Source organism: Myotis davidii, unplaced genomic scaffold (genome assembly GCF_000327345.1).
Source record: "Myotis davidii unplaced genomic scaffold, ASM32734v1 scaffold118, whole genome shotgun sequence".
In the NCBI taxonomy this organism is placed as follows: domain Eukaryota; kingdom Metazoa; phylum Chordata; class Mammalia; order Chiroptera; family Vespertilionidae; genus Myotis; species Myotis davidii.
In genome coordinates, this window is record NW_006290441.1 from 3,108,643 (window position 1) to 3,123,711 (window position 15,069).

Genomic DNA, 15,069 nt, shown 5'->3' on the forward strand with positions numbered 1-15,069 from the left:
CTAGAATTGAACCCGGGACCCTCCAGTCCTCAGGCTGATGCTCTATCCACTGAGCAAAACCAGCTAGGGCTACCTTTGTTTTATTCACACTTGAATCAGAGAGGAGCCTAGCATAGTGAAAAGGGCTGGGTTTTAGAGAGAGATAGACTTGGGTTTCAATGGTAGTTCTGCCCTTGCTTTGCGTGATCTTTGATGGGTGAAAATTTCTTGGAGCCTCAGTCTCTCCAACTATGAAATGGGGACAATGGCTACGTATTAGATGTGGATTGATGATTAAATGAGATAAACATGTAAAGTGCCTGGTACGGGGAGTAGTGGTAAAGAATAATTTGTCCCACACATCCTAGGGACCAGAAGTGCTTACTCTTACAACAGTGTCACTGAACATCATTGGGTTTCAGAGCCATTCTACCAGGCTGCTAGGTCCCCAGGAGGACCTCTGGGGCCAATGCCTTCTTTACTCTGGAAGCAGACTCCCCACCTCCTCCCGGGATGGTTGCGTGACCTTTGGACCATTTCTCAGAATTGATGTTCCCATGTACAACATAGACAGTCAAGGCTGTTGCTTGATAATTCAAATAGAAAAAAAACAATATATCTAAATAATGTTTTATGTAACATGTGACTTACATATGTATTAATAACCAGATTAATGTTAAATATTATAGATGTTTGATAATTTTAGATAATTAAGAGTTCATGTATTCCAATTGTCTTAACAAATTTTGTTTTTGTATCTCCATTGAAAAATGGGGAATTCTCTTAAAAAAAAAAAAGCTCAAGGTTGACACAGCTTGATGGGGTTAGGACCTTCTGAGGGAAGATAAGAATTTCTGGACAAAGTGTTGTGACAGATAACATGTGTCTCCGAGTTCATGCTGGACCCACAGTCTTCCATCCGTGCAGTCTGCTGCAGCAGCCCCTCTTTAGATGGGCTGAGCCCACAGCTTGTCTCCTGCGTTGCTGACTTGATAGCCAGGTCGCTGTTTGGCTCTCTGTGTCTTCCCATCTTGCCCAGGGGAATATTTCTGAAGACTGGCTGCAGTAGGCAGAGGAAGAGGGTTGGATAATCCATGTTTCCCTGATATTCCCATTCCCCTCGTTTTAAGGGTGTAGAAAGTACAGTTCAGAGAAAGGGGGTCACTTATGTAAGGTTACACAGATAGTGCCAGCCCTGGGCCTGGAACCCACATTTCCCAATTCACAGCCTTTCCCAAGCACCACAGCTCTGCCCTGGATCAGACCTGATTCCTTTGTCCTCCGGACTGGCTTTTTTTCTATCACCCTGAAAACTTGCAGATGGCTTCTTACTACTTTCAGTGGCTGTGAGTGCAAGGACTACACGTGGAATCCTCAAACGCAATAGAAACTTAATTGTCCCAATTTGCTAAAAAGCATGCAATCTTTTTTTTTAGTACCAATTGTGGATTATTTTTTAATGCAGACATGTGAACAGATAGAATGCTACGTGATATGTGTTATACTAGAAGAACGTTCAGGGTGCTGTGGGGACTCAGAGGAGGGAATAATTAACTTATCCCGAGGGAAATCAACCCTGTTTCTCAAAGGTAGAACATTTGGAACAGGTTTGAAAGGATGAATAGGAGTTTATCTGAAAAGAAGGGGAGCAAGAAAAAGTATTTTAGGGAGAGGGAACAGCACTTTTATAAACAGTTATGCAAAGGTTTGGTGTATTCGGGAGATGGCAGAGATACTGGGGCATGGCAAGGACATAGGGTGTGTGGCAGGTGAAGCTAGAGATGTCACGAGAGAGAGGCCAACTTGGAAAGGGCCTAAGAACCAAGTCGAGGATTTGGGCCTTTAAGGCCAAGGGAGGCAGAGGATATGTAATAAGGGCTTCTCTGATCTATTCAGTTATTTCTCTTTTTTATGATGCTAATGAGGCTGTGTTAGTATGACTAATGTGTGGGCCTCTGGTACCATGGAGTTGGAAGCTTTGTGGAAATTTTCAACGATTAGAGCAGCATTTCTGATCTAGGGATAGATGAGTAGGGTCTCCCCAGAGATTAGAAGGGAGGAATGGTCACCTGATTCCCCTGGATGAGACCACCTGTGGAGAGCATCCTTCTCCAACTCTGACCACTGTTCTTGATGTGCAAGAGACTAGGAGATTCCAGACTCAGTTCTGTTCATGGCTCTGTGAAGGATGGGGGGCTTTTAAACATTTGAGGGAGGGGGGCTAGCAGGGGTGGAGGAAGAGTATTAAACTATTATTTTTCATGATTTTGTGGAATCCTTCATGGTTAAAATCACTAAATTTTAATTTATGATTATACAGGTTGGCATTTGGGCTGGAATTCTTGGCTGGGTTGAGCTGGGCTTGGCTTATCTCAGCTGTGCTCATTCCTGTGTCTGGGTTCAGCTGGGTGTCAGTTGGAGCTAACTGGCTTATGATGGCTCAGGTGGGACACCTGACGCAACTGAGACCTCTCTCCACACGGCCTCTGATCTTCCAGCAATCTACCTGAGCTTCATGCGAGAGTCTTAGAGTTCCTGAGAGCAAGAGCAGAACCATACAAAGGCACCTGAGGTTTAGGCTTGGAACTTGTTCATTGTCACTTTTGCTATGTTCTGTTGGTCAAAGCAAATCATGAGGTCAGCCTAGCTTCAAAGGCTGGAGAACAGACTCAACCTTAATGGTTTAGTTGTTTTAACCATGAAGTTTTGAAGTGGCTTATTTGAAGGGCATGGGCACACAGAGGGGAAGAATTTGTGGACATTTTTAAATCTACCTCTCAGACTGTTTGATTTTCATCATCTGGGAGAGTTGCTAATTGAGGTCATTGCCATGAAAGGGATATGAGAAATCTTTTGAATGCAAAGTCAACATTCATGGATGGTCATGTGCTTTCTCAAGTATTACCTAATTTAATTCCCATAGCAGCTCTTGTTTTCCCTTTCTATTTTACATATGAAGAAACTGGGGCACAGAGGAGTTAAGTGAGTTTAAATGAGTTGCCAACCAAGGTCATTGGGTGGTATACCTGGTGTTTGGGCTTACATTCGTCTTACTGAAAATCTAGACTGTGGTGGTATAGCAGCACTCACTGCCACAGGCAGTCCCTTCCCATGTCATTTTCATCCTTGGACACAGGCACCCAGTCCTGCTCAGGAGGCTCATTTCCTGGCACCTGGTGAGCTGATTGGTCTGGGGGTGGGCCTGAAGAGCACCATAGTCTCTGGCGGTGGGGGAGAGGGGCAGTCTGATTCCGCTTATATAGTTCAGGAGCCCGTTATGCTGAGGAATGTGTTGAAGATGGTTCCATTTCTCTGAGAAGAGGGGGTTAGGACAAGATGTGCATGTTCACAGGTGAACCACACATACATGTGATGCACCCAACATCACTAGCTGGAGAAGGCACTACAGAAGCACTCTAAGCCCCAAGGGCAGACTGCTTGGTCTTGGCTGTAACAAGAGAAAAGTACCTCCTTGATGAGCAGGCAGGCAGGCCTTGCCTTTCTCTGGTTAGGGCCTTTTGGAAGCCCCTGCTTTGAGATCTTTAAAGTAATTCTGCTAGCCGGTAACCTTAATGGCTGGAGTTGTGCCTTAGTCTAAACTGGTTCCCTGGAGATTTGCTGGGCTCCTCGGACTGTGGAAAGAGGAGTGGGAGCAGCGGAAGGCACCCAATTATCAACCAGAGTAGGGTTGGAACTGTAGTAGAATGGCTTGTGGGAGGGGGAAGGAAGGTAGGACCAGCAAACATAGGGCTGTAAAGAGGTGTGTAGGGCAGGCACCTAAAGGGATGGTCATGTTCAGAGTACCTAGGTGGAAAGTGCAGGCTATGGTGTCAGACATAGTTAATTTTGGCACAAGTGGTATTGGCACATACCTTGGTTGTTATATATTAGAAAGCCTCATGTCAAGGCCTTATAATCTGCCATGTTGCCCTGACTCTGCTATCTTTTTCCCCTCTCCCAGAGCTCATCTCCTGTCCTGGGTGTAAGCGAGTGTATCCTACCAGGGATGTAACTGAACATTTTTTTCTGCAGTGCTTCTCTGCTGGGCAATTCAAGATGGCCAGGGTAAGTCAGGACCAAAGAAGCAGCTGATCCTTTTCAGAAATCTATGGGACCCCTTTCCATAAGTCTGTCTACTTATCACTCCATCCAACTTCTTACCCTGCTATCAATTTGCCCCTTCCTTCCTTCCTTCCTTCCTTCCTTCCTTCCTTCCTTCCTTCCTTTCCTCCTTCCCTCCCTCCCTCCCTCCTTCCCTCCGTCCCTCCCTCCCTCCTTCCCTCTCTTCCTCCTTTCCTTCTGTGCATCTATCCAGAAAAAAATGAAAATGTTGAGTTGGGGTAAGCAAAATGGGAGTTTTTTTTCTTCATTCTTACTGAAAAATATTTGTATTGAGCTTTTATTTTCACTTTTCTACCCCTGAGTTGAAACTCATGCAGCAGACTGGGTTAAATGGGTTCATCTGCCTTTCTTGTATTTAACAACTGATACCTGTAACCTGAGTTTTTGAAAGTTCACATTACTTACTGACTGCTTCTCCTTTTGTTCTTTTCTCCACTAGGGTATCCCTGACACTACATTTTATTCATTTGTCAATTTACTTACTTGCTCCTGTGTCTAATTTTTATTGACTATCTTGCATGTGGTAGGCCCTGTGCTGGGTGCTAGGCAGACAGAGACCCATGGTCTCTACCCTTAATTAGTTCATAGTTTAATTAGTAAAACTTGTAGTATTTCTTCTCTTCTTCTCCCTGCTATGGGTGTTTCAGATGTCAGTGTGAGGAAAAAGCTGTTAGAGCCTTTACTGTTCAGAGAGGCAGGCCCAAATAACTCCAGAACTTTCTGCTTCCAGAACTGCTCCGAGTGCAAGGAGAAGAGGGCGGCACACATTCTCTGTACCTACTGCAACCGCTGGCTCTGCAGCTCCTGCACAGAAGAGCACCAGCATGGCCCTGCCCCTGGGGGTCCACTTTTCCCCCCGGCCCAGAAGGGATCTCCAGGTATCACTGCTGGCTTGCCCCACCAGCTCACATGCCCTTAAGCGGTGCTGAACCTTAAAATCCTGGGAGAATAGCTCTCTGACATTGTTTCCCCGCTGGTGGTGGTGGTGGTGGTGGTGATGGTGGTGGTGGTGGTGATGGTGGCGGCGGTAGGGGTGGTCTCCTCCAGAATCACAGTCACAGTGTAAGTCGCTCTAGGCTCACCCTGGTCGGAGTGGGAGTGGGTGAGTGTGGGTGAGATGTCTTCCCAACTGGGAATCGAGCCCGCAATCCGGACATGTGCCCTTGACTGGAATCGAATGTGGGACTCTTCAGTCCATAGGCCAATGCTCTAGCCACTGAGCCAAATCGGCTAGGGCCACAGGAATCAGATTTAATGATCCATGTGATCTGGCTTTGACCCTGGTGAGGCTGTTTAGCTGGTTTCAGCCCCATCACACTGAATCCTGGTTTAATGAAGAGTTTTAAGTTGAATTTTAGAGGAGTCATTATCCTGCAGGCGATCCATGTGCTGGAGTAGTAACAAATACTTTCCTTAGCCTCTGGCAGGTAGTGGGATGCCTGGGGCTTGATAGTGTGTTATTTTTGGCCAGTTGTGCAATTTTTGGCCAGCTGGGCTAAGCCAGCATTCCTTGTGCTCCTGGAACCTCAGTGGCCCAACAAGAGGCCTCTTCTGTTTGCACCACCTATCCTTGAAGCTCTGTGTCTACCCTGTGTCCATGGAGGGTCCCATTGAGGGCCAAAGCCTGCTCGGTGGGGCTTAACTGAGAGGTCTTCTTGAACAAGAGAAGCCCACTTTCTCCATCTTGTCTGGCAGGAGTGAATGGTAGTTCTGGGGACTTCGCCTTGTACTGTCCTCTACACACACAGGAAGTGCTTAAGCTATTCTGCGAGACCTGTGATGTGCTCACGTGCCATAGATGCCTCATGGTGGAACACAAAGAACACAGGTAGAGTTGGCTGGCTGCTCAAAGGGGGATTGGGAGGGCTCTGTACTTCTTACTTAGAGAGTGTTGGGCTCCTGGTGCATCAAAATTCTTTGCCTGCCTAAGCCAACCTTCAGCCCCTGGGATGAAGTTTTCTCTGCTCCTTTTGTGGGGATTCTTCGCAGAGGGCTAAAAAGCCAAGAGCCTGCAGTATCTTTGACTTTTCCTAGATGCAATTCCAGCCTCCATCGGCCTAGCTGAGACACGCACTGTGGGGATTCTTGCTTGGCTGGCATGTTCAGAATAAAACTCCGCTTTCCTCAGCTTTTTCTCTGCCTCCTCCTGTAGGTGCAGACATCTTGAAGAAGTTCTGCAAAATCAGAGGATGCTTCTGGAAAGTGTGACTACCCAGGTGGCTCATAAGAAATCCAGCCTGCAGACATCTGCAAAGCAAATTGAGGACAGGTAGCACAGGCTAGCCCTTTGTCAACTCGGAAAGTGCTCTGTTCCCTCACACCCTGGATATGCTTTAGGCGGATGTGAGCATATGTCCCAGAGGCGTATGTCTTGGCCTTAGAGGTCTCAGGGCCAGTGAAAGGGCTCCAGGTCATCACTTAGTGAATGGGACCAAACTAGGTCAAGATGACCAGAGTGAGTCTGGGCCAAAGCACATGCCTTTTGAAAGTAGCCATGAAGTAATAAGAGGTTGGTGCTTGAGAACAAGGGCACAGAGTAGATAACTGGGACAAGAGTCCTGTTTATCCTAGGGTACAGCTAGTAGGTGGCAATCTGCCCTTCATCACCCATTTCCAAATGTTTTCTGTAGAAATCTACACATGACATGAAATCGTTAGTATTTTACGAGGAAGAGGAATTACTAGGTATTAAGAGTTCATCATGTGGCTGGCATTGGATCGGGCATCATACATACATTATTTTCAATTTTTATAATTCTTTGAGTTGGGTTAACTCCATTTTACTGATGAGGAGACTGAAGTTCGGAGAAGTTAGGTGATTGGTTTGAATACACAGTCAGTGATCAAGCTGAGTTTGGAAGCTGTTCTGTGTGACTTCAAAGCCCATGTTCTTTTTTTTCCTTCTTTTTAACAGCTTTACCGAGATTTAATTTGCATACCATAATATTTCCCTTTTAAAATGTACACTTCAGTGGCTTATAGTATATTCATAGAGTTGTGCAACCATTATTATTATCTACTTTTAGAACATTTAATCACCCCAAAAAGAAACCCCGTACTCATTAGCAGTCATTCTCTATTCCTCCAACATCCCCAGTTCTTGGCAACCACTAGTCTACTTTTTAAAAAAAATTCTTTATTAGTTAAGGTATTACAAATGTGTCCTTTTCCGCCCATTAACTCCCCCCCATGTCACTAGTCTACTTTTTGTTTCTGTCCATACTCTTTTTACTGCATGGCACTGTTTAGTGGAGCATTCTCCTCTTTAGACAATAGATCACATGAAGTCATACTCATACTTACTCTATCCTGCCTCTAGTCTGTGTGAACTGTTGAACTGCTGGGTTGACCTGGGTGGCCTGCAGGTTTACCTCAAGAAAACCAGGTTGATCTCTGGGCCACTGGCCCACTTAACTCAGTTGGTCTGAGTTGTCCAAAGGGTGGGTTGGTGAGGAAAGTTCTTGTTTCTGTATTTTTGGTGCCTGATGGGTCTTATCTCAATGGGCAGTCTCCAAGTTGTTGGCTCTTATGTTTGCTGTCTCTAAGCCCTCATAGGGCTCACTATGCTATGTTCCATCTTGTTTATAGGATTTTTGAGGTGAAGCATCAGCACAGGAAGGTGGAAAACCAGATCAAAATGGCCAAGATGGTTCTAATGAATGAGCTGAACAAACAGGCCAACGTGCTCATAGAGGAGTTGGAGGTATATGTGGACAGATGGGCCAGCGGGTGGGTTCTGTGTTCTCCCTAGATCAGAAACCAGTCACATATCAAACTGGGCCCATGGCGCAGAGCTTCTTGGGCTGGAATATATGTGCTCTTTCTTGCTCCCTGTAACTTAAAATGTTCATTCTAATTTGGGGAGGGTGGTTCATTAAAGGCTGGAAAGTTAGTTCAAACTCTCATCAGCACTATGCCTCTAAGGCAACTGCCTTCCTGGGTTGTGCAACATTATAGCCTTGGAAGAAAGTCATAAAACAGCCCTCCTTCTTCATCAAGTTATTCCCAAGAGATGTAGACATTCATTCTTTTTCTCATTCATTTATCACCTATTCCATATTTGCACTATAAAATCTGCCCACTCTTTCTCCCTCCCTTCCTCCACCCCTCAGCAGCCCATGGTAGTGCTCTGTCCTGCTGTCCTCCTCTCGGGTGCAGTCTCATCTGATTCCATCAGTGTTTACACTGATACACACAGGCCACCAGATTTCCAAGCGGGTAGACTACAGTCCAAGAATAGGATCAGGAACTCTGTCTTCTCTCTCTGTACCCAGGGCATTACTAATGAGAGAAAGCGGAAGCTGGAGCAGCAGTTACAGAGCATCATGGTGCTCAACCGTCAGTTCGAGCATGTGCAGAATTTCATCAATTGGGCTGTTTGCAGCAAAACCAGTATCCCTTTCCTTTTCAGCAAAGAGCTGGTAAGAAGAACTCTTAACTCCTCAATCACTGCTTTTAAGTTAGTAAGTGCATGCCATTATTTTTACCAAACCCCATAGTGCAAAGAACCCAGGTGCTGAAACCATCCTGCCTTCCTCTAGGCAACTCAGCTGGGAAATTCTGTAGTTATTTGCCTTAGGTCACAGATTTAGAAATTATCTTGAGCACTAGTGGTGTGCTGATCATCCCCTACAAAATTACTGGGGTTTAACTGGGGCCTAAGAGGAAAGAAGTGGAGGCTGATGTCGAAGTGTTGAGCTTGGGAGGAGATGATGCCCAGGAGCAATGATTTTGAGAGAAGTTGGCGGGGTTTATATTTGGATGAGGAGGCAGAAGAAGGATATAAAGATACTAAGGTTCAAGGAAATGAACATCCAGCAGAGGAGTTTAAATCTGAGATGCCTGTAGGGCAGGGGTCCTCAAACTACGGCCCGCGGGCCACCTGCAAATACAAATACTGTATTTGTTCCCGTTTTGTTTTTTTACTTCAAAATAAGATATGTGCAGTGTGCATAGGAATTTGTTCATAGTTTTTTTTTAAACTAAAGTCTGGCCCTCCAATGGTCTGAGGGACAGTGAACTGGCCCCCTCTTTAAAAAGTTTGAGGACCCCTGCTGTAGGGCATCTAAATGGAGATAATCCAAAATCTGTATTTATAGATGGATTTGGAAGTCAAAAGAAAAGTCAGGGTTTGAGATAGAGATGTGGGAGTCACTGGAATATCTCTAATACCGCATTGGAAGAGTGTGTGATGGAAGAAGAAAAGAACAAATCTGGAACCCAGGGAAATGCCATGAATTTCAGCAGAGAAGAGAGGAAAGGGACAACTGAAAGAAAGTGAAAAGCAAAGGTCTGAGGAGAAATAGGAGAGTGTGGTGCACAGAAATTAACTGAGTTTCAAGTAGTCAATGTTATCATTGCTACTGAGGTGAAACAGGATGAGTAGTGAAGAGACACCTTGAGATCTGGGAAGTCCCTGGTGATCTTTTGAAAGAAATTCTAGCAAAGTCTAGAATTAAAAGCTAGAACAAGGGGACTGAGGATGGAAGGTGGAGAGACAGAAGTGAAAAGAAGGGAATCCAGAAGACAGCTCGACAAGGCGACTTGACTTTTTTTTTTTTAATGCGGAAAATGTTTGCATGAATTTATCTGGGAGAAGTTGAAAATAGTTGTGTGGTAGAGTGAGCATACTGAGAAGGCAGAAAGAAGTGGGGCCTAGAGTGAATTGGTTCACCTTAAACATAGAGGCATTCCTTTCCTGTGAGATGGAGGACAGGCAGGCATCAGCTTTCATGTAGTTAAGTTTGGAGGTAGGGGGGATACAAGTTTGAGAGAGTTGGCCCTTTATGGTCTCTTTTGTCCTCTGTGAAGTTGAAAGTGATAATAAGAGGGCTAGGCCTTGGGTAGGTGTAAAGATTTTAAATAGTCACTGTGGCAGTGGATGAAGAAGCCAGACAAGAAAGGAAGTGACAAGAAAAAGGACTGAGGTTCATAATCACTGACCCAACCCCAGATAACATGGCTTTGGAATGGCTGTATTGTCCTAAGGTTAGGCATTGGTGGTGGGGAGGAACTGGGGCACAAGTGACATTGTTAATGAAAATGATGAAAAGCTGAGATGGTCTTATGGCTTGATGGGGCAGGCTTACGGAGCTCAACGAGGTTGAAGAGCCTACTCTGAAAGAGTAAGAACTAGTTATGATCAGGTAATAGGTTATTGGAGTTTATGGTCTCATAGGTAAAATGGTTGTAGATGATGAAAAGGATGACTGAACTGAAAAGAGAAGTGAAGTTGAATGACATTTAAAAGAGATCAAAGAAGTAAGAGGCCAAGATGGTGATTGGGGCATTAGTTAACTAGATGATGGCAGGATAAGTTGGTCATTTGCCAGAGCCTTAGATAAATGGGAGGGCTAGTGATAGGAAATAGATGAAAGTGATGAGGGAGGAAGAGGTCAGTTGATTAGGATGGAAGGGACTTTTACCTGTGGGTGGAAGGACAGCATTAAGGGAGCTGAGAGAATATCTGCCCCCATAGGCTTATAAATTGAGATATGATAGAATGAATGGAGCACTCTTGAGAGGTCTGCCAACAACTGATATCCTGAGAAGAATTATAAATTATTTGAGGCTTGGAAGAAATAAGAATATAAGGATTTCAGAAGCCTCAATAAGAGGAAGGGGATCAGTGGGGAATGGGAGGGAGTTCCAGGTGGGTAGAGGTGGTAAGGAGGCAGGATAAGAAAATGGAGACACTAAGGTTCAAGGAAACGAGCATATGGCAGAAGAACTGAGTCTAAAGAACCATGGCTTTGAGCCCTTCAACCTGTTCAAAGAGTGAGGGAGAGGGAATTTTCATTCTGGAGCAAGATGCCCAAAGAAATGACTTTGGTGCTGTTGTCAGATTGTGTTTCAGATGCAGCGATTGCTGGAGACAAATTGTAACACAGATCCTGGCTCCCCTTGGAGTATCAGATTCACCTGGGAGCCTAACTTCTGGACCAAGCAGCTGGCTTCCCTTGGTGAGCCAGGGCCTACCCTGTGGGCTTTTACATACTTGCTAAGAATGAATATAAAGTGTCTGCTTAGCTGAGCTTACTGGGTAGGTCAGCTTTTATGCCCAAGAGAAAGCACTCCCTCAGACTGCCAGAGGTCATGGAGTCATTCAGCAAACCTTTCTTGGGAGTGGAACTAAGGTATGAGTGAGTGGACAGCTTAAATACCAGTGGCTTTATAGGACTTTTGGGACAGGACCATTTGAAATCTGAGCTTCCCATTCTGTATGAATGTCCATGTTACCTTGGTTTTATTGCAGAGAGGAAACAAGACAGTAGCCCTGCTCTACAGAATGTCTGGCAGTACAGGTGAACCTGTGTGTCTGTGGTTATACAAGGGTGTACACCAGTGTGGGCACAAACGGGTATATCAGCAACAGAGAGGGAGGGAGGGGAAGGGAGGGAGGGAGGGAGACAGAGAAAGAGAGAGAGAGAGAGAGAGAGAGAGAGAGAGAGAGAGAGAGAGAGAGAAAGAGAGAGAGAGAGAGGAGAGAGAAATGAGAGAGGAGATAGAGAGCAGAGAGAGGAGAGGGAGAAAAGAAAAAGGAGAGAGAGAGAGAGAGAGAGAGAGAGAGAGGGAGAGAGAGGAGAGAGAAAGCGTACGCGCAGAGGAGAGAGAGGGAGGGAAGAGGAGAGAGCGAGAGAAAGTGAATGTTGTGCACTCTCTTTGGAGTTGAGATGTAAGCAGATAATTCATGATATTGTGCTTTTTTTTTTCTGCTGCAATAATTTGCTGACATTCAGTCTTTAGGCAGAATATAGACCACAAGTGGTCGTGTCTGTGTTGACAATCTAATGGTAGGTTTATTAAACTAATAGCCAAATGTTGCCTTCATCTGGGCTATTAATTTCCTTGAAAGTTTTTTTGAACTTGACAGAATGATGAATGATATTTAGGATTTTATTTTGCTGCCATCTCCTCTTGGGTTTAACTCAACAGACCTTTGGTGGACCCTTGCTCTGGGTCAGGTCTTATTTGGGGCACTAAGAGACCAAAGTTGAATAAAACACCTCTTGCCCTCAAGTTGCTCAGTATTCCCCTAAATAAGTCTCATCAAAACTGAGCTAAGCCCAGCTGGCATGGCTCAGTAGTTGAGTGTCAACCTATGAACCAGGAAGTGAAGGTTTGATTCCTCCTGGTCAGGGCACATGCCTGGCTTGTGGGCTCTATCCCCACTGGGAGGCGTGCAGAAGGCAGCCAATCAATGATTCTCTCTCATCATTGATGTTTCTCTCTCTCCCTCTCCCTTCCTCTCTGAAATCAATAAAAATATATTAAAACAAACAAACAACCGAGCCAAAGGAGCCATTGGACTGAGCTAGCAATAGATACCATCTACTCATGTGCCAGGCCAGGGACCTCAGAGGACAGTGCTGGTCCCTGGCACTGAGCTGCATTGGAGTTTCCCCACTCTCTTGCACCTTATTTGCTCCACACACGGTTCCCCAGGTCTTTATCTGCAGACTTGCTCATTGTTCGGGGGATGGCTCTCTCTTCTTTGCTACTTCCCAGCACATTCCCTCCCTATCTCCATTGTTAAATTTTTTTTTTGTCTCAGTCTCTGTCGGGCTATTTTGTTAAAAAAAAGAATAGGGTCAAATTCCTTTTTTTACAGCAGCATAGTATTCCATTGTGAAGATGTACCACAGTTTTCCAAGCATAATCAATGGACACAGACACTAGGGGGGTGAGGGTTTGTGCTGAGGGTTGAGGGAGGCTGGGGGGAGGTCAATGGGGGAAAAGGGAGAAAAATGAGACATATATACTACTATTTGTAATACTTTGAACAGTAAAAAAGAAAAGAAAAGAAAGAATGGGTTCTCTTTGAGGGAGCCTATTGTTTCTCTAGTAGGATACAGAGTCAGGAATGAGCATCTGGTAAAAGCAGTGATAATTTCTCAAATGTCCCAGGCCCCCAAAACTGGTCCATACAGATTCAATTACTGGTCTCATTTCAGACTGAGTCTTAGAGATCAGGGGTTGAATTTCTTAATTTCTGCCTGGTATAGGTTTGTTGAATGATGTCTGTTGGTCCCAGGAGCAGGAGGTAGCAAGTAGGGAACAATCGCAGGTTACCTTTGGAAACTGTCTTTATTCTGAATTTCCAGGCTGCATAACCACAGAAGGTGGACAACTGTCTCGGACAGATACCCATGCGTATGGAAGTTTACAGGGGCCATCATCCTTTTATCAAAGCCACCAGTCTCCAGTAGCTCAGCAAGAGGCTCTTAGCCACCCCTCACACAAGTTCCACTCTCCAGCACTGTGTTCCTCGTCTGTGTGCTGTTCCCACTGCTCCCCCGTCTCACCCGCCCTTAAAGGCCAGGTCCCCCCACCCAGCATACACCAAGCTCACAGCTTTCGGCAGCCCTCTGAGGTGGTGCCCCAGCAGCTGGGGTCACTGCAGTGCTCCACCCTGCTACCCAGAGAGAAAGAGCTGCCCTGCAACCCTCACCCACCAAAGCTGCTGCAGCCGTGGCTGGAAACCCAGCCCTCCGTGGAGCCGGAGAGCACATCCCAGCGGCTGGGGCACCAGCTGACCTCCCAGCCGGTGTGCATTGTCCCCCCGCAGGATGTTCAGCCTGGAGCCCATGCCCAGCCCACCTTACAGACACCCTCGATCCAAGTCCAGTTTGGTCACCACCAGAAGCTGAAGCTCAGCCACTTTCAGCAGCAGCCACAGCAGCAGCTGCCACCTCCGCTACCTCTGCCACCCCCACCCCAGCAGCAGCCACCCCCACTTCTACCTCCATCCCAGCACCTGGCTTCTAGTCAGCATGAGAACCCTCCTGGGCCTGCCTGTTCCCAGAACGTAGACATAATGCACCACAAATTCGAGCTGGAGGAAATGCAGAAGGACCTGGAGCTTCTCCTTCAGGCTCAACAGCCCAGCCTGCAGCTGAGTCAGACCAAATCACCTCAGCATCTTCAGCAAACCATTGTGGGGCAGATCAACTACATCGTGAGGCAGCCAGCCCCCATCCAGTCCCAGACCCAGGAGGACACCGTGCAGGTGAGCCTCAGAGTGGCTTGGGTACATATTCTTCCCATCCTGGGGTCACTCAGGAACACAGCCTCCCAACCACAGGGTGGCACAGGAACACAGTCTCTTCACCTTAGGGTGGCCTTGAGCACAACCTTCACATTTCAAGACTGCCCTGGGTTCCACCTCCCATCTCAGGAACCTCCAGAGAACATAGCATCTAGTCCCAACATAGACTGGGGCTCAACACTCCAGAGTGGCCTAACTCAGCCCTGTCCTCTTCTGTGACACCTGGAACCATGTTTATGACTTTTCTGATCTGCGCTGGATTTCCACCAGTGCAATGGCAGAGAGAAGCTATCTCTTAAACCTTTGTAACCTCCTCCCTTTCCTTGCTGGGAACTTATGAATCTCAGACAGGGTAAGGGGAGAACTTAAAGAGCAACGGAGGGTATGCATTAGATGCTAGTGAGCAGCATCTTTTTTTTTTCTTTTACTTATTAAATTGGGGTGACATTGGTCAACATGAACATACAGGCTTCAGGTGTCGGTTTCTATGTTACAAGATCTGTATATAGCACCGGGGCAGCATCTTTACATCTTTATACCACTGCATAGCTATAGGCTTAAAATTTATTTCAAGCCTACTACGCTAGGTATGTTTTATAGACAGTGTATCATTTATCCTATCAACAATGCTGTCAGGGAGGCATTACCATCTGTATTTCATAGGTACAGAAGTGGAGGTCAAAGAGGGTGAGGAATTAGCCTTGAGATCCTGAACCATAGTGGTAGAACCAAGTCTTGGATCCAGGTCTGCGGACTCTGGAATAACACAGAAGAGGCCTTGTTTTCTCCCTGGGGATGATGAATGCTTCTCTCAGCTAAAAGCCAATCGAAGAGGTGCACTTTGACCTCTGGGATCTTTGCTGCCTTCTACATCTTCATTCTTAACTCTTGCTTTTTTTTCTTCTTCTTCTTCTTCTCCC

General features: G+C 46.0%; 1 protein-coding gene across 1 annotated transcript in view; it reads left to right on the forward strand.

The window, feature by feature from the left end:
- Positions 1-15,069, forward strand: part of TRIM66 (tripartite motif containing 66) — a 39,215-nt gene that overhangs the window by 2,436 nt on the left and 21,710 nt on the right. The window contains exons 2-9 of the mRNA XM_006763486.2: positions 3,941-4,044; positions 4,832-4,979; positions 5,797-5,929; positions 6,254-6,370; positions 7,690-7,804; positions 8,376-8,522; positions 10,946-11,063; positions 13,206-14,110. Of these exons, the coding sequence (XP_006763549.1) occupies positions 4,036-4,044; positions 4,832-4,979; positions 5,797-5,929; positions 6,254-6,370; positions 7,690-7,804; positions 8,376-8,522; positions 10,946-11,063; positions 13,206-14,110 (1,692 nt within the window). The 5' untranslated portion in view covers positions 3,941-4,035. The remainder of the gene's footprint in view (positions 1-3,940; positions 4,045-4,831; positions 4,980-5,796; positions 5,930-6,253; positions 6,371-7,689; positions 7,805-8,375; positions 8,523-10,945; positions 11,064-13,205; positions 14,111-15,069) is intronic.